At 55.8% G+C, this 19,328-nt stretch overlaps 1 protein-coding gene across 8 annotated transcripts in view; it reads right to left on the reverse strand.

The window, feature by feature from the left end:
• Window positions 1-1,327: 1,327 nt before the first annotated feature.
• The window catches only part of SRCIN1 (SRC kinase signaling inhibitor 1), a 74,682-nt gene continuing 56,681 nt past the window's right edge, over window positions 1,328-19,328 (reverse strand). For 2 of the 8 annotated variants that reach the window (XM_054456429.2, XM_054456425.2), the window contains 2 exons: window positions 15,118-15,264; window positions 1,328-4,742 (listed from right to left, as the gene is read on the reverse strand). In XM_054456429.2, the coding sequence (XP_054312404.2) occupies window positions 4,608-4,742; window positions 15,118-15,264 (282 nt within the window). In that variant the 3' untranslated portion in view covers window positions 1,328-4,607. Of the gene's footprint in view, window positions 4,990-9,968; window positions 10,091-11,774; window positions 14,881-15,117; window positions 15,265-17,761; window positions 18,024-19,055; window positions 19,179-19,328 lie in introns of those variants that run through there. The other 6 variants (XM_054456428.2, XM_054456423.2, XM_054456422.2 and 3 more) reach the window with 5 other exon arrangements.

Below are 19,328 nucleotides of genomic sequence, written 5' to 3' on the forward strand. Positions count from 1 at the left end.
TGAGCAACTGGGGCCCCTGTGATGGCTGGAAGATTGTGGCTCCAGGACATGGTCACTACCTTCAGGGATGGAAGTGAAGTGATGCTGAGAGGAGAGAAGAGATTCAGTAACATGCCAGCCCTCAGCCACGCAGAACAGCTGGAGGGCAGCCTCGGGGACTCTTAGAACATGCTGGAACAGTGGCACAGCCTTCAGAATTCCAGGAAAGCCTGTAAAATCCAATCAGGACCCATGGCATACACCATGGTGCTCTGTGTAGCAGGTGCCACTTTGCTGTGGCTGTTTGTGCATATGTGTGTACATACCTAAAGCATAGAAGTGTCGAATGCATTTTGTATTGTTACCGCTTTACGGGTTTGAAAGCTGCTGCATCTAGAAAAGATGGGTGTGGCCGGGCTCGGTGGTTCACGCCTGTAATCCCAGCACTTTGGAAGGCCGAGGTGGGCAGATCACTTGAGCTCAGGAGTTCGAGACCAGCCTGGGCAACATGGCGCAACCTTCTCTACAAAAAATACAAAAAATGTAGCCAGGTGTGGTGGCAGGCACCTGTAGTCCCAGCTACTTAGGAGGCTGAGATGGGACGATTACCTGAGCCCAGGGAAGTTGAGGCTATAGTGAGCTGTAATCATGCACTCCAGCCTGGGTGACAGAGGGAGACCCTGTCTAAAAAAAAGAAAAAAAAGAAAAGAAAAGAAAGAAAAGATGGGTGGACCCCCACCAAGGGTCATCTCACTCAAAGGGCAGGAGGCTGAGACCCAATTCAGGGGACTGCTGGAGGTCATCAGCACTGCTTGGTTTTAGGGTAACCGTGGGCTTTGGTGTCAGGCAGAGCTGGATTCAAACTTACAGGTTTGTCTACAACCTACCAGTTGTATGACTCTGGGTAAGATGCCCAACATCTCTGAGCTTTGTCACTTGCCTGAGTAGGTAGTGCCGGTAGCTACCTCACCGATGGTTGTGAGGATTAGGCAGGACACCTCCTGGAATGCCAAGCCGAGAACTGTTTGTTTTTGTTTTTTGAGACAGGGTCTCGCTCTGTCACCCAGGCTGGCGCGCAGTGGTGCGATCTCGGCTCACTGCAACCTCCACCTCCTGGGTTCAAGCGATTCTCATGCCTCAGCCACCTGAGTAGCTGGGATTACTGGTGTACACTACCCCACATGGCTAATCCCAGGGGCCCTGTTCTGTCCTCCCCCTCATGCTCTGCCAGCTGAAGGCCAGTGGCTGCCAGGGATTCCCCACCTGCCACCTCCCCCCATCCCAGCACCTTCCAGATCCTCCAGGGTGAAGCAGAGAAATAATGAGACATCAGCCTATAGGAAGGAGATCCAGGAGAGGAAAAAGAAACAAGTTTTATTAAAGCCCCAAACACTTGGCTAGAAAAACTGAAAAGGAAAGAGAGCAGGGAGGTGCGGAGAAGAAAAAAGGACATTAAAAAAGAGAGACAGAGAAAACACAGCAACCCTTTTCCATTTAGAAATTGTCAAGTTACACCGACAGAGGTCACAGAATATCCACAGAAGCCATCACTGCTACACCAACATGGGCCCTACAGGGTGGATGGGGCAGGGTGTGGAGCCGGGGCTCACCCCGGGGGGCCCCCTGGGGACCCCACTCAGAGCCTCAGGCCTGAGGCTCCTGGGGAAACAGCATATTGTGGAAGGGGCAGGAAACCCCCCATGCGAGTAACACAGCACAGTGGGCGGGGGCTGAGAGGACCAGGTACAGGGGTCCCCGGAGACGTCTTAGTTTTCTCTTGGTCAAGCACACACTGATGGACAGAGCAGCGAGGCGCATGCAGCTGGGGGCACTGATGTGCTGCAGGCTGTGAGAGGGCCAGCGGGGACGGGGGCTCAGGAAGGGATCTGGAGCCAGTGGTGCAGGGATGATGGAACACACGCACACAGAGGCACACCCACACACCTGGGTCTGCACCAGCACACATACGTGCACACACACACTCGGAGACACAGATCACATGCACCTCCATGTATGCGTCTCTATCCACATGTACGTGGCCCACATACAAGTCTCTGGCGCTAGGCATGTCTGCACACACATTACACATGTTCTCACACACAAAGCTCCTCTCACGCTAACATGCAGGTAGGCACGTGCCAATGCCCGAACAGGTTACATGCACCTATGTGCCCACGCCTTCCCCCACACATGTGCTCAGCCATGCCTGTGGGTGCAGGCCCCATGCATCTGCACACACAGTGCATGGGCTCGTGCCAGCACACACACAGGCTGCACGCGATTCCACACGGATGCCTCCCAGCCCATAAATGTGCAGGAACCAAAGGGAAAGAAAGATGCAAACCCCACTGGGCTTCACCCGAGCGGGTGGGGCAGGGCACATGGCTTCCTCCTTCTGCCCCTTCGTGGATGGACACTGCCCCCCCCCCCCACCTCCCCTACAAAGGGACATTCAACTCAGGACAATGACGGTGGGGCACACATTCCAGTCACAGGGCTGAGGGTGGGAGCTGGGGGCAAGCGAAGTAGCAAGCAGAGAGTAATGGAGTGGAGGGAGGAGGGGGCACCACTCCCCCCTCCCCTCCCAAGTCAGGGGGTCTCTGTACAGCCAAATCAAACCAGACCATTTCACTGGGACCACAGAAGACAGGCCGACGTGCCCGCCCCCCAGCCCCCCTCCCCCGCCAAAACAGTGGCCAGGGAGAGTGCCGTGGTTTTCTTTTTTTTTTCTTTTTTAAATATTTATATATATTTATATTACGTATATTATATATATAATATGTAAATATATTTTTAAAACAATATAAAATGTTAAGACACTTCACTTAAATGTAAAGAGTTGCCTGCAATTAAAAGTAATTGCATCATTTATGAGGTCCTTTTTTTTTTCTATTTTCCAGGGTTTTTTTTTTTCAGGAGGGATTTTTTTTTCCTCTTTTGTTATTTTTCAAAAAGGCTTGCTCGCCTTGGTACAAAAATGATCCAAAGCTAGAAAACAAGGATGAACCAACAAAGGCAAAAACAAAAAAAAGAAATGAAGAAACACAACCCGTTTCCCCTCCCCCCAAACCTTCAACAGCTCCCCGCTCTCCCCAAGTGCGGACCTTCCCCAGCCCGGCCCCAGGGGCTGGGGTGGGGGGGCTCTGCCTTCTGCACAACTCCTCCTTTCTGTGCTTGCTGTGAGGGACTGATTCTAGTCCCCCTCCCCTGTGCTTGCTTCACTTTGTGCTCCAAGTGGGAATACTGCTGCCGGGGACCCCGCTCCTCCTCCTCCTCTTCTCCTATCCTCTCCCTACTGGCTCCTCACTGTGCCCTCTGGGGGGCCAGGAGTGAGAACCAAAATTGGCCTCTCTCTGCCTCCCCAGGACCCGGCCAAAAGCCAGGCAGCACTGCCAACCGCCTCTGCAGGGCAGGCAGGGCGTCCACAGGCCAGGGGCGCTGGCTGGATGGTCAGGCCTCAGGGACCTTCAGACATCTCACCGGGTCACCAGAGCCCCATTGAAAAACTACGTCTCATCCTTTCCCGGGAAAACCCTCAAATCGCCAAGAGGATGACTGAAGGTCAAGTCACCCCACCTGCGGGTCCCAGGTGTCTTCAGTGCTCCCCATCAAGCCCCTCTCGACCCTCCCATTTCCCTCAAACCAGACCCTTCCCCCAACTGCAGGCCACAAAACCTGGTTTTCTAGGCCCTCATTCTTGCCCACCCCACCCGCATTAAATAAGTTAATGCCATTTAAAGTGCTAAATCAGGAAACTAAAAGAACCAAATACCCGTCCAGGCGGCCCTCTCCCAAGGCAGTGTCCCTGATGTCCGGCTGTCCGTGGGACCCACTCTCCACAGCCAGCAGACCAAAGGGCCTCTGCCCTCCACTCCCCACTGGACGGCGAGGCCCAGGAGGCCAGCGCCTCCCCAGGGACACAGACTCCATGGCCTCGCACCCACCCTGAGGCCTCTCAAAGCCCGGCCTCGTCTCCAGCCTGTCCGTCTCTACTCCAGGCCCACTGGGGTGTGAGTGCGAGGAGGCAGAGCAGCCACAGAGGCGGTCACAGTCTTGTCCGAGCTTAGACAGGGAGTGGGGCGTCTCCAAGGCCAGTCTCCCTGAGCCCCGCTCTCCGGCTTGATGTATGGGTTGGTCCGATGTCCCCGCGTTCCTCCAGGAAGGTACCGAGAAACGGGAGAGGGGTCTCCCACTGCTCCAAGTCTCCGTGGTTCAGAGTTTGTTTGGAGTATTCTTGGGAAGTGAGGGGAAGGTGGGAAAGGGGTGCAGGAGCTTCAGGATGGACTGGGGGAAAGAGTGGTGAAAGAGAAGAGGGAGAGACGTGACAGGTGCGGCCAGCGAGAGGCCAGCTGGGAACAGATCAAGGAAGGTGGTGTGTTTGGTTTTTAGTTTTACTGTTTAAAAAAAGATAATTAAAAGTTAATTGTTAAAAAAAACAAAAAAAAAAACCAAAAACACCAACAGATGATGGGTAGAGGGAGCTGAGGAGGGCCGCACCCTCCTCTTCAGGGCACACCCCTCAGGGGGTCTGGAGAGTAGGGTGGGGTGGGGTGGAGATGAAGGGAAGAGAGGGGAGAAATGGCAGGAGTGAGGGAGGGGGACAGGCGGGGCAGCGGGGTGAGGGGCTTCTAGAAGGAGATGGAAGAATTCCTTGCCCCAAAGGAAGTCAATACAGGGATAGAGGTTCTGGAAGCCGAGGGCTTTTCTGAGACTGGGCTCGAGGTCTCATTCGACCCGCTCATCTCTTTAGATGGTTTAGTGGCCTGGAACAAAAACAGGGGTCAGGGGTCAGAGAGTGGAAGGGAGCGCCTCCAAGCTGGCCCCCAGCTGAAGTTTTAAAAGTGGAAAACCTCCACAAATCCAAGGAAATTAACTGCAAAAGGAAGAAGCCAGAGGGGCATCTGGAGAGAGGGGTCCCTTGAATGGGGAGGGGCGGGGGCAGAAAAGGGGGGGAGGGGGGCACGAGGTTGGACAAAGGGCCTGGGTGGTCAGAGGGCAGGCCCATAGTTACTGAGAGCAGAGAGAGAAGCAGGGAGTGACCAGAGAAGCACAGAAGAGGCCGCGCCCAGGATGGGCAGACGGGGAGGTGGGGGTGGGGGATGGCAGGGGAGGGGAGGAAGAAGAAGTGAAACGTTAGCTGGGACAGGGGCACAAGCCCTGCGGGGGAGGAGGACAGGGTGGGGAAAGGCTCCTAGTCCCAACTGGCCCACTGTACAGCCGGAGCCCCTTCCAGCCTCATCCTGGTGGCAACAGAGGAGGGGGCTTATCCTCCCGGGGGGAATAAACACTTCAAAGACCCCCTCCACCACCACCACCACCTGGAAATCTGGGAAGAAGGCGCACCAGCCTCCCGCCCAGTGCAGGAGGCCCCACTGCACGCCCTGCAAGCGCTTGTCGCCCCAGTTGGTAACAGGAGGCTACTCCCTTGTGACTCGTCCTGCCCTCACTGGTCAGTTCTAGTGGTCAGAACTGACCCCTCATGCTCCTTCCACCTTCGTGGACTCCCGCGACTCCACCGGTCCTGGAGGCTTTTCCTCTGCAGCTGCGGTCTCCAAAGTGCGGTTTGAGAGCTACGTGCATTACCTCATCACCTCCAGGGGACACCCTGTGGCATGCATCGTGAATTCAGATTCCTGGGCTCCCCTCCAGAATCCATCTCTTGTGTGGGCTCATGAATATGCATTTTAAGCAGGTGCCCCAGGTGCCTCTGCTGCACACTTACCTTTGAGATCCACTGGATTAAGGCTACACAGACCCAGGTTTCTCCTTGTAATTGTATTCACTGTCCCTCCTGGCCTTGCTTAGCTACTAGTGTGAGAACTGAATCACCCAGATTTAAAAAAAGATCCAAAAGATAAGACAGGGCGCTGTGGCGAGTCACCAGAGACCACCCTGAGGTTAGGTCTGGGCAGGGTCGTTCACTTCCCTGTACTATCACCCTGCTGCTACGGAGTTTTCTCAGATGCCTTGCAGTGGAGAAGCTAGAGTCTAAAGCAAGCCCTGTCTCCAGCAGCCTGCCTGGCTCACAGTGAAGAACCAGCGCCGGCTGCAATCACCATTTCTCCTTTACAGGTGCACAGATGGTTGGTTCCACGATTCACCTGGGTTTTGCTCACCACAGTGTAGTTTGCCATCTACATTTCCCTTTTATGAGAATCAAAACAAGGGCCAGGTGTGGTGGCTCACACCTGTAATCCCAGCACTTTAGGAGGCTGAGGCAGGAGGATTGCTTGAGCCCAGGAAGTCAAAACCAGCCTGGGCAACATGGCGAGACCTCGTCTCTACTAAAAAAAAAAAAAAGTTTTTTAAATAGCTGAGTGTGATGGTGTGTGCCTGTGGTTCCAGCTTCTCTGGAGGCTGAGGTGGGAGAATGGCCTGAGCTCAGGAGGTAGAAGTGGCAGTGAGCTGTGACTGCACCACTGCCCTCCAGCCTGGGTGACAGAATGAGGCCCTGTTTTTTTGTTTGTTTGTTTTGTTATTTATTTGTTTATTTAAGTTAAAGCGAAAGTTCCCCATTTGGGTTTTCTTTTTCTTTCTTTCTTTCTTTTTTTTTTTTTGAGACGGAGTTTTGCTCTTGTTGTCCAGGCTGGAGTACAATGGCACAGTCTTGGCTCACAGCAACCTCCGCCTCCCGGGTTCAAGCGATTCTCCTGCCTCAGCCTCCCGAGTAGCTGGAATTACAGGCATGCGCCACCATGCCTGGCTAATTTTGTATTTTTAGTAAGACGAGGTTTCTCCATGCTGGCCAGGTTGGTCTCGAACTCCCCACCTCAGGTGATCCGCCCACCTCGGCCTCCCAAAGTGTTGAGATTACAGGCGTGAGCCACCGCGCCTGGCCCTGTTTGGGTTTTCTAACCCCTCTCCTCTGCTCATCCATTACTCAAGGGAGTTCTAGGGGGTCCAGGGCCCAGCCACAGGGTTGTCAGATTCACGCAGTCCTCAGCATGTGTCAGGCATGGCCCCTGCCCTCTCTGTGCCCCCAGTACCTGGGCCTGGAGACAAACTCATCCAATGGGAACCAGAGGCTCTCTGACCATTGTGTCACTTACCTTGGGCTCAGTCCTGCCTCTCCTCTGCTCTAGCCTTTCCCATTTAAAGGTCTTTCCCCCAAAGCCAGGTGGGAGGGAAGCACTGCCCAGCTCCCCCAGATGTCTCTTCACACCTCACCATGTCCCCCGGCAAGGTGCTGATTCTCCCCGGTTGTCCTTTTCCCTCTGAACTGATCTTTCTAGGTAAAAGCTGCTTTTTCTGCTCCTACCCCTTCAGCATTTTTCAAGAGCCTCATTCCATTCCAAGCTTTGGTCTTGGGAACACTTGTCTTCCGGCACCACCACCTGGCTCCTGTATTCAGGCAGGTGACGTGCCTTCACCCAGTTGAGGTACCCCTTCTCCCCCCAACAGCCAGTGCAAGACCTTTAGACATCCAGCTCCACCAGTTTACGGGGATGCCTCGTCCCCGTCCCGCTTCTTCATGGAGACCACTTCTGCAAGCATGTAGTTTCTAAAATCCTCTCGGGCCATCTTCCCTCCTGGGAGACTCTGGCCACACCGTCCACAATCCACTCTCCTGAAGTTGAGGGAGCACATCCAGCTGTGCCCGGTGACCCCAGCCTGTGCTGCTAACCCTTCTCAGGTGACACAGCTGCTGTATCTGAAGGTTCCTGTCATTTCCTTTCACCCACCATCCTCCCCTGCTGGTTCCAATTATGTCCAGAGAAGCAGAACTTTGTTACCTTCGTGGCAAGGCAGAAACCTCACATATGTCCAGCTTTCAGCTGGGGGAGGCATGGAGCACTGAGCTGGTCCCAGAAGGCATCACCCTGCACACCTCCCTCTTGCCTGGGGATAAGAGCTGGCCACCTGCTCTCGCTGGGTCCATGTTCCCGAGGCCCTTCACACTCTGACGCCCAGATGTCCAGACAAGTGTGGAACCTCTTGACTCTACAGACCCCGCTGGCTCCACCTCCAGGGCCATTCCCAAGGCCACCCTCCCTAGCCCCCACGCCCTCCTTCCTTGCTAAGCCCTGCCTGGATCAGGTATTGAACCATCAGAAGAAGTTGGGCTTTCCCCAGCCCAAAGTGGGGGATGTGGGGATCATGACAAAATCTATGGCAATTGGAGAAATTCCTTTCTCCTTGCCAGTGACTGATTTAGGAATGGGCAGTGAGATAAGAGGTGTGGTCTGTTGGAGACTTCTGGGAAAGATTCTCCAGCTTCTAAAAACAGCTGTGTGAGGCGGGGCTCATGCCTGTAATCCCAGCACTTTGGGAGGCCTAGGCGGTCAGATCACTTGAGGCCAGGAGTTTGAGACCAGCCTGGCCAACACAGTGAAACCCCAATTCTACCAAAAATTACAAAAATTAACCAGGCATGGTGGCGTGCGCCTGTAATCCCAGCTACTTGGGAGGCTGAGGCAGGAAGATCGCTTGAACCAGGGAGGTGGAGGTTGCAGTGAGCCGAGATCGCACCACTGCACTCCAGTCTGGGCGACAGAGCGAGAGACTCTATCTCAAAAACAAATTTAAATAAATAAATAAAAACAGCTGTGTGAAGCCGGGCTTGGTGGCTCATGCCTGTAATCCCAGCACTTTGGGAAGCTTAGGTGGGTGGATCACCTGAGGTCAGGAGTTTGAGACCAGCCTGGGCAATGTGACAAAACCCCATCTCTACCAAAAATACAAAAAATTAGTGAGGCATGATGGCGCCACCTGCAGTCCAGCTACTTGGAAGGCTGAGGCGGGAGGATGGATTGAGCTTGGAGAGGTTGAGGCTGCAGTGAGCAGAGATCATGCCACTGCACTCCAGCCTGGGTGACAGAGTAAGACCCTATCTCAAAAATATTAATAATAAGACCGAGCTCGGTGGCTCATGCCTGTAATCCCAGCACGCTGGGAGGCCGAGGCGGGCAGATCACGAGGTCAGGAGATCGAGACCATCCTGGCTAACAGGGTGAAACCCCGTCTCTACTAAAAATACAAAAAATGAGCCGGGCGTGGTGGCAGATGCCTGTAGTCCCAGCTACTTAGGAGGCTGAGGCAGGAGAATGGCGTGGACCCGGGAGGCAGAGCTTGCAGTGAGCAGAGATCACACCACTGCACTCCAGCCTGGGCGACAGAGCTAGACTCCGTCTCAAAAAGAAAAAAAAAAAGAACAAAAAAAATAAGGCTAGTCACGGTGGTTCACACCTGTAATCCCAGCACTTTGGGAGGCTGAGGTGGGTGGATCACAAGGTCGGGAGTTCAAGGCCAGCCTGGCCAACATGGTGAAACCCCATCTTTACTAAAAATACAAAAATTAGCCGGGGGCAGTGGCAGGCACCTATAATCCCAGCTACTTGGGAGGCTGAGGCAAGAGAACTGCTTGAACCCAGGAAGTGGAGGTTGCAGTGAGCTGAGATTGTGCCACTGCACTCCAGCCTGGGTGACAGAGCGAGACTCCATCTCAAAAAAAAAAAAAAATAAATAAATAAATAATAATAAAAATAAAATAGGCCGGGTGTGGTGGCTCACACCTGTAATCCCAGCACTTTGGGAGGCCGAGGCGGGCAAATCACGAGGTCAGGAGTTCGAGACCAGCCTGACCAACATGTTGAAACCCTGTCTCTACTGAAAATACAAAAATTAGCCAGGCATGGTTGTGGGCACCTGTAATCCCAGCTACTCGGGAGGCTGAGGCAGGAGAATCGCTTGAACCTAGGAGGCGGAGGTTGCAGTGAGCCAAGGTTGCGCCATCGCGCTCCAGCCTGGGTGACAGAGTGAGACTCTGTCTCAAAAAATAATAATAATAACAATAAAATAATAAAAATGACAGTGGGACCAAATGCAAAGAAACGTGGGTCCTGATATCCTCAAGCTGCTAAATTCACCAACCCTGGAATCCCCCTGCTTCCAGGCTTCTTGGTTACAGAATACCTTTCCTTATTGTTTATGCCATTTTGAATCAGGGTTCCTGTTCCTTGCAGCTGAAAGCATTCTCACCGATACATGTGAGGCCCAGTGTTGCTTTATTGCTCTATTCAACCTTCATTTTTTGTTAACGTATCACCTTCTAGAATTCTCGTCACAAGCGCGATCTCATCGAGGCTTGCTCACATCCACGAGGTTATGCTCCCTGGCAGGGCAACAGAATCCAGCACTAAGACAGCAGAATTTGTAGCAGGCAAACTTGGGTTTAAGTCCCAGCTCTGCCACTTTTTAACCATGTGACCCTAATCGCATATCTTTCTGTGCCTTCATGTCCTCACCTGCAAACGAATAACAGGCCCCACAGCACCAGATGCACACAACGAGATGATGCCAACAGGGTGTAAGACCCGGCGCCCAACACCCTCAGTACACATGCAACAAATGGTAGCCATTATAGCGATTGTCGTTTTAACCTTTCAGATTTGCTTTGGCTGTTTCCACCTGGATTGGGCCTGATTGGTGGCAAACTCATTCGCTCATTCACTCAATAAATATTTACTGAGTGCCTACGTATGCCAAGCACTATTCTAGGTGCTGTGGGGATGCAGCTGTAACAGCACAGATTTACTTTAAGGTATAAAGTTGTAAACTTGGTACCTAACAGGTATGCTATCTGTCTTTCACTTGCCTCTCCATACCCCGGAACCAATTACCGGGGAGGGGGGTGCTCACGTATGTTGCCCAGGCTGGTCTCGAACTCCTGGTCTCAAGTGATCCTCCTGTCTTAGCCTCCCAAAGTGGGGATTACAGGCGTGGCCACTGCCCCTGGCCTCCCAGAACTAATTTCTGCCCTGCTCTGTACCCTGAGAGGCTGATCCTGGTCACTCCTTTGCTGACTGGACTTTGGCTGGGTTTGGCCAGTGGGGTCTGTGGCAGGGTGAGAGAGAGGGAGGTGGGGTGAAGTTCCTTCCCTGCTCTCTCCCTCCTGGGAGCTGTGTCACAGGCAGCAGCTGTACCCTCCACAGCACAGCTCTGCTGCTCCCGCCCTCCGGGACTCGCTAAACACCTGCCCCACTGCCCTTCCCCCAGGGAGACACAGCCTCCTGCTCTGAGATGTCCATGGGTCCTCGGCATCCCTTGTTTTCTCCCTCAGTCCTCTGCTGTCATCCTTTCATTAAAGTCTCTTCATCTGGGGCCGGACGTAATGGCTCCCAGCACTTTGGGAGGCCGAGGCAGGCAGATCACTTGAGGTCAGGAGTTCATGACCAGCCTGGCCAACATGGTGAAACCCCACCTCTACTAAAAATACAAAAATTAGCCGGGTGTGATAACACACACCTGCAATCCCAGCTACTCAGGAGGCTGAAGCAGGAGAATCGCTTGAACCCGGGAGGCAGAGGTTGCTGTGAGCCGAGATCACGCCACTGGACTCCAACCTGGGCAACAGAGCGAGACTCCATCTCAAAAAAAAAAAAAAAAAAAAAAAAGTCTCTTCATTTCAGCCATCTGAGAAGATAAGCAGTTGTTCAGCAAATTTCTTAGCCCTAATAGAAGAGGTGGTGTCCATAGCTTCAGGTCTACACAAAGCCTTGATCCTTGCACGCCTGGGAACCTGGCTCCCGTCCCTCCCTGGGATCTTAAGCACAACATTCACGGGCTTCTCCTCAGTCACTTCCTCTGGCTACTCTGTGGGGTCAGGCACTGCTGCAATGCATCTCCATCTTAGAACTTTCTTACTCCCAATTTCTGTGTCCCTGATCCCAGCACTCTAGTCCCCTCCATCTCAACATCGTCAAAGACAGCTGCTTAGACTCACTGGATGAAGGAGAGGCCTTGGGCACCGCCCCCCCAACCCCCGCCCCCGCCCACCGCTGTAGGGCTCACTGTGGTGTTCCAAGCTGTCTCCTGTACCTGGCATTATGTGAGCTCAGGACCAGGCTGGATACTTCTGTCCCCATTGTACAGACGAAGAAAGGGCCTGAGAAGACAGAGGGCTTTGACCAAGGCCACAGGCTGAGCTGGTGTAGATCGTGTCCCGCCAGTGACTCACGTGGCTGGAGCACACCGAGGGTGTGGGTGGAGGGGCAGGGTGAGCTGAGGCTGCTGTGAAGGGCCCTAGGCTGTACATGAAGGATTTGGGTTTATCATCTGCCAGGGGCTGGGGCAGGGATTTTAAGCTGGCAGGGGTGTGTGTGTGTGTGTGTGTGTGTGTGACACACACAGAGACAATCAAATCTGCATTTTACAAAGTTCCCTCCCTACCCCCAGGTCTTGGGAAATCAGTTAGAGGTGACAGAAGTCACAAGGAGATCTTAGAAGACCATGCATGTTGGTAGCGAGACATCGATGGTTTTCCCCTGCTTCTCTATACTTTACTGTTGAAAATTTCCACAGGGAGGCCGGTGGCGGTGGCTCACACCTGTAATCCCAGCAGTTTGGGAGGCTGAGGCGGGCGGATCACGAGGTCAGGAGTTCAAGACCAGTCTGGCCAATATGGTGAAACCCCATCTCTACTAAAAATGCAAACATGTAGCCGGGCGTGGTGGTGGGCGCCTGTAATCCCAGCTACTCGGGAGCCTGAGACAGGAGAATCCCTTGAACCCAGGAGGCAGAGGTTGCAGTGAGCTGGGATCGCGCCATTGCACTCCAGCCCGGGTGACAGTGCGAGACTCTGTCTCAAAAAAATAAAAAATAAAATAAAATAAAATGTCCACAGGAAACATTTATTACTTTACGAGAAAGAAGCCATGTTTATAAGAAAGGCTACTGGAGCACTGGAAGTGAGACAGGGGCACGGAGGGGCTTGGGAAGGCTGCGGGTGGGTGACCCTTCCTGAGGGAGACAGCAGCTGGGGCAGCCTCGTACAGGCTGGGGCGGCGGGGTCGGGGGAGCAGTATGTCTGGACGCACGCGTGCGAGGAGCCTAGGGATGACCAGGGAAGCGTGTGTGGGTGACTGGAGCTCAGAATGGAGACCTGGGTGGGGGCAGGGACTAAGCAGTGCCTGGTGCCTGAGGAGAGGAAGGCATGGTGTGAGGAGAAGAGGCTAAGGAGTGCGGCACACGAAGGGAAGAGGCAGGCAAAGGAGAGTCGCCCAGGCAGGGTGCAATGGCTCACGCCTGTAATCTCGGCTCTTTGGGAGGCCGACGTGGGAGGATCACCTGAGCTGAGGAGTTTGAGACCAGCCTGGCCAACACGGTGAAACTCCGTCTCTACTAAAAATACAAAAATTAGCGAGTGTGGTAATTAGCCTGTAGTCCCAGCTGCTCGGGAGGCTGAGGCACGAGAATCACTTGAACCCAGGAGGCAGAGGCTGCAGTGAGCCGAGATCACACCACTGGACTCCAGCCTGGGAGACAGAGCAAGACTCCATCTCAAAAAATAGAGGGAGTCACCCAGAAAAGAGCCCGGAGGCTCCGGGTGGAGGCTGGGAAGAGGATGCTGAGGAACAGAGCGTCTGCACAGCCCTATGCAGGTGTGGGGGTTCTACAAGCCCACATGCTGCAGAGCAATGGGGGAGGGGGGTGGAAAGAGCCCATCTCGATGCCACTGGAGACCCAGGCAACCCCGGAGATGGGGTGGAGGCTGGGCCATAAAGGCATGAGGCTGACACCACAGCCGAGGAGCTGGGCTCTGGGTAGGGAGGGACTAGGGTGGGAAACAGTGCAGCATCATTAGAGCCGAGGGAAGGGCCTGCTGGAGAGGCTGAAGCACTTTGTGGTGGGGAGGGAGGCAGTCTGGACTTGTGTCCTGCCCCTCACTTGCCAGCCATGTGGCTTTGGATTAAGCCTCAGTTTCCCTACCTGTCACATGGGGGTAATAGACCTTCCTCAGTGTGGTGAGTGAGATGAGATAATTCGCGTGCCTGGCCCCAGTGAAAGCTCTGTCAGTGTCAGCTGCTCTGCTGGGCACCCAGGAGGGTCCAGCCCAGACAGGACAAGGGGAACTCATCCCTGGCAGTGGCAGGAAAAAGATCTGGAGGTGGGGCTCACAGGGTGTCTGGGGGCTATGAGGAGGCAGGTGGGAGCTGTGGAGAGGCTGTGGGGGACTGGAGGGCTGCTTTTTGAGAAATTCTCCTGGGAGCCAGTAGGGAGGCAGGGCCTCGGGTGCCCAGGGCTGTCCCAAGGCCAGTGCAGGGAAGGGTTCCAAGATTCCTAGGTCCCGATCCTGGCTGTGATGCCACCTTGCTGTGCACCTTTGGGAAGCCCCTCTCCTTCTCTGAGCTGCCCCCTCATCTGAAAAAGAGATGGACTCACCCATCTCTACCCTCTTGCCTCTGAGTCTAGAACCTTCTCTAACGTCTTGCCTCTGAGTCTAGAACCTTCTTTAAGTGAGAGCATCTGGACATATCACAGCCTCCACCCTCACACCCAGAATGGGCCTGTCATACAGGAGCTACTCATAAATATTCACTGAATCAAACGAGCGCACTAAGGGTCTCTCACAACATCTAGGTCCAGGAGCCACCCTGCAGCCTCTGACCAGGCCACAAGGGCAGTAAACACCCACGGGTGAGGTGTGTCCACTCTCCACACAGCCTCTGCTCCTGCTCATTAGATCTGAAAGAGATTGTGGCATCCCTGCAATTCCAGCTGCACCCCTACCCTTCCTGAGGGCCAAAGTGCCTCCCCCTGTCCCCACCCCACCTTGCAAAGACGGGAGGTGACCCCACTGAAACCCAAACACAAGGCTGAAAAGCAGATGCAAAGTTGGCTTCTCCCTTGGCTAGGGGTGGCCTAAGAGCTAAGAGGGAGACCGGGATGAGAGTGGGGCCCTGAATAGCAGGCGGAGCCCTGGGAAGAGGAAGAGGGAAGCGGAGAGAGAAACAGAGTGGCAGGAAGCAGAGGGCCACAAAATCCCCCTTCTGCACCCCAGGGTAGGCCAGGCCTGAGAAGGGACCCAGACGTTGGGGCTGCTGGAGTCACAAACTCGCTCGCTCGCTCGCCCCTCCTCCAGGAGCCAGCAGTGGAGTCCTCTGTGTCTGAGTGAGGGAACTCCTGAGAGGGGAGGTGCCTGGTTGAGAACTCATATGCTAATCTAGATCCAAAGCTCCGGGATCGGGAGGAGGGAGAAGATGGTTCGGGGGTGGGTGGGGCAGTCCTGGCAGGGAAGGTCTGTCTGGGTAGAGGTTGGGAAAGCTGGTCACGGGAGCAGGGGCAGGAGATGCCCAGCGGAGCAGGGGCCCGGCATGCAGCAGAGCGGGCCTCGATGGCCCCCACAGTCCCCGCCCTCACCTGCTGCTGGGCCTGGATCCGCATGTACTCGGCCCTCTGCTTGCCATGTTTGCTTTTGTCGGGGCTGCCCACCTGGCCCTGGGCCGCCTTCAGCCGAGAGGCCCCTGGAGTCACCACCTTCATGGGCGGTACACTGCCTCCGCCACTCTGCAGGAAGAGGAACAGGGTTGCAGTTGCAGAGTCCACGTGGGGTGAATCACACAGGAACCCTAGCACTGGGTGGGGTCTCGGGGCTGGGACCTCCTCAGTGGGGCCCTTTGAGACCTGGAGACCCCTCTCTGGCTCCACATCTGAGTCCAGAACCCAGGTCCACCCTCTGAGTCCCCACTTATGGTCTCCCTGCAGGAGAGGGGTGGGGCCCAAGCCAGTTTCCCAGTGGCTCTTGAGGGAGAGCTCTTCGGTGGCTTCCTTGAGTAGCTCAGGGGCAGCTGATGCCCTCCTTGGGGAGCCTCTGCTAAAGTGAGGGTCCCCAGCAGCAACCCCACTCCTGGCAAGGGGCACCATCTGGACCTGGGTGCACATGCCAGCGAGGGGCTCTCTATAATGGCACACAGAGCAGAGGGGCAGCCCCAGGCCCACATCCTCCTCCTAAAGGGAGGATGCAGGTGAGGTCTCCCTAGGGATGGGCAAGCTTGGCTCCCATGAACCTCCCCAAGTACCAGGCCTGCCCGCGGGGCACTGGGGATCCAGAGGCGCAAGCAGAGAGATGACAGAGACAGAGAATCAGAGACAGGAGGGGGAGGGGAGCATGGGGATGGAAGGTGGGGAGAGAACTTTATTTGTTGGTTTACAGATACAGAGCAGAAGGGGAGAGGCCCTGATTCTTGCCAAGGCTGGGGATTGGCCAGCCCCTGGGTAGGCCGGCTTCCCAGCCTCCCCCGGACTCTGCCTGCAAACCCTGCCCTGGCACCAGGCTCCCAGGAGAGTGGTAAGAGCTGAGAGAAGGCCGGTGGGAGGAGGGGGCTGGCCTGGCATTTCTGCTGCCCCCTACTCTGTCTGACTCTGGAAATGGAGGAGGAAGGCAGCAGGGGAGGATGAAGAGGGGGCAGCCACCTGGGGGCCGAGGAGTAGGGGTGGGGGGCTGCCAGGGGACCCCACGGCAGGGCCTGTGCCCATGTTGCTCAGGGTGGCTTCCAGCTCCCGGAGTGTCTCCTCCAAGCTGTCCATCTGCTGGGCAGTGGCGCCCCACGTGGTGCAGCCTGAGTTGCCAGCAGCCTGGCCCTGGTGCTCCCTACTGCAGGTTTGGGCATCATGTCCAGAGTCCTTGAGGATCTCCTCTGGGTAGGTGTCAGCAGTAGAGGTCTCCGGAGTCCCATCCTGGGCTGGTCCCTGAGGACATGGTACCCTGGCTCCTCCATCCTCTAGGCTGCTGCCTCCTCCACCCAGTCTCTTCAGAGCTGCCCCCTCCTTCCGGGGCATGAAGCTGTTCCTCGGCCCAGAAGTCTCCCCCACTACCCCTGGTGGGGCCTGTGGACCATCCCAGCCCCTCCCGCTGTCAGCCAGGGTCTGAGGTCTTGGGGTGGGAGCTGTCCTGGGTCCCAGTTCTTCAAGTCTGGCCTCTGGCGGGGAGGGAGGGTTGGGGGCACACTCTGTCAAGATGATCCTTGGGACGCAGAAGGCCCTGGGACCTGGGGCAGCCTGCGGGGAGAAGGAAGATGAGGAAAAGTGTGATTCCTACAACCAAACCCCAAGCTAAAATGGGGGTTACAGTTAGGTGAGCCTAGCCCCTTTCTTTTACAGATGGGGAAACTGAGGCAGGGAGGGTCCTGACAGAGGCTACCCAGTAAGTTGGAGGCAAAATTGGGACCAGAATTCAGGTCTTTCCCACCATACCCTATGGCCTCCTACTTTCCAGTAAAGGTGCCGATTTGGCCAGGGCAGGCACATGTTTACTTTACACCACCCATGTGAGCCTCTGGGAGCCGGGCTCAGGGTTGCTCCCATGAGTGTGCCCATCTGTGCAATGACTCAACACCAAGGTGGGGCTGGTGGAGGATGAAGTGAGCTCGCTGGGCATGTTGTGAGTGCTTCATAAATATTAGCTATTTGTTGAAATGAATGGAATGGCCGAGACCTTTGGCCCCATGTGGGCAGAGACGACATGTCAGTCTCTGGCATCTCAAACCAGAGACTTCTGGTCTACCCCAACTTTGTGTGCTCTCCCCAAGAGCTTCACAGCTAGAAGGGGTGGGGCTTGCCCCCTGCCAAATCCTCTGTGGCACACACACTCGGGCAAAGCTCCCTTGGGCATCTGCTCCGGCGCCAGTATCCCTGGCCCTGGCCTCGGTGAGGGCACAGAGGGAAGCCCCAAGTACCACTCCCCAATGTGAGTGAATCCTGGTCTAACTCTGAGCACCAGGCTTGTGCCAGGTGCCATCACATCCTTCCTCACCTTCAGTGCCTACCTTAACCTGTGAAGTGACTGCTGCTCTCACCAGGGCGAGGGAGGTTACACACTTCACCCAAGGCCACCCACCCACAGCTAGTTAGTGGCAGAGCCTGGATTTGAACCCAGATAGTCTGACTCCAAGGCCAGTGCTCCTTCCACTAAAGGGAGCTGTGGGGAGATGGGAGGGGGCAGCAGGGACCCCCAACCATCCCCTCCCAAAGGAACCCACCCAGTCTTGCCACCTGCTTACCTGGAAGTGGGGGGTGCTGACTGGGAAGGCAGAGAGGGCAACCTCACGTTCGCCCGGCTCCGTTGCCCGATGCTGCCGCAGGATGCAGAGGGTCGGCCAGGGGCAAAAGGCCTTGTCCACTGGGCCCCTCAGGATGGGCTCCCAGAGCCAGAAAGGGGCAGGTCTTGGATGGGAGGGGCCAAAGTGCCAAGGGCATGGCCAGCCCAGGAGGCGCCCCTTCCATACAGCTCATCCTAGAGGTTCCTCGCACTGCTGTGTGCCCATCCTCTGCCCAGCAGAAGGCACTGTCCACTATCTGATGCCCCTCTGCTCCTCCCCCGCCAGGAAACCAAAGCGCCAGCAGGCCTCCACCCAGGCCAGAAATCAGGTGGCCACCAGCACAGAGCCCGCTGTGGGCCAGGGAGCCCCAGATAGGGAGTGTGTGCACATGGGAGGCTCTCCTTCCCCAGAGCAGAGGCCCCCCTGCCTCAACCTGACCTGGCAGAGAGAGAGAGATTCCCAGACCTTCCCCCTCCCCTCCTCCCCAAGCACAGTCCCCAGGGGTAGGGTGCAGGCAGCAGGTTCACCCCCAAATTCCCAGGAAAGAATAAAGAGGAAATAAGTGCAGCAGGACAGCAGCAAGGACTGACGTTAGAGAGAAGGAAGAATTTCCCAATGCCAAAAGAACCAGCAGCCAAGGAATGGCATAGCTTTCTTCCATTCCAGGCTCTCTGTCCAAGAGAGCAACGTAGGCCCTGGGGCTAGTGAGGCTGTAGATGAGCCTACCCCTGTGGTGTCCTGGCCCCCAGTGCAAGGCATAGATTCTAGGGGAAAAACAGAGCCCCTCCCCGGCACAGGCAGCAGAGCAGCGAAGATGGAGGTGGGGGCTAGGCAAGGGCTCAGGACAAGGTCAGATTTTGAGTTGGACTCAAAGTCATCTTGTGAGCAAGATCCAAACTCCAATCTTGGCCACACTCAGCCTTCGGGCCAGACCTAAGCTCAGACTGCGGACCAGAACAAAATACTCAGGCCTCCATCAGCAAGCCTGTGAGAAAATGCAGACACGAGGGGCCACCAGACACCCAGGCTGCTGGAGTCTCAGGGAGCCCCCCAGCAGGCAGCGGGGAGGAAGGGTTATGCGCCTGTCCTTGGAATGGGGGAGGGGTGAGTCCCCATGTAATGCTGTGGCAGTGGCTGTGGCCATGGTGGGACTTGGGATGGTGACTGGCGTTTTAGCGGGTTAGCGTGGGAGATAAGGAGAGGAAGCTGTGGGGGCACAGGCAGAGAGAGAGCTGTGAGAAGTGGGAGCAGCCCCGTTACCTTCCGTGTAGGGCCTGGGGCTGAGCCCCCGGGGGGGCCCAGGTCCTGGGGGGACAGCAAGGTGGGGATCAGCTGGCGGCGGGGCGTGGGGGGGAGGGAAGACACTGAGCTTCTCTCAAACACCTGGGGAGCAGAAGGTGGGGGCAGGTTTGGAGGAGGGGGCACCAGGGAGGATGGGAGTGCTGGCCTGTGGCCCCGGCACCCTTGGGGAGGGTGGCCTGGGATGGCATCGGCCCCCAGCCTCACCCCTTGGTCCCTTGCCATAGCCGCCAG

This window comes from Pongo pygmaeus, chromosome 19, assembly GCF_028885625.2.
Source record: "Pongo pygmaeus isolate AG05252 chromosome 19, NHGRI_mPonPyg2-v2.0_pri, whole genome shotgun sequence".
NCBI lineage: Eukaryota > Metazoa > Chordata > Mammalia > Primates > Hominidae > Pongo > Pongo pygmaeus.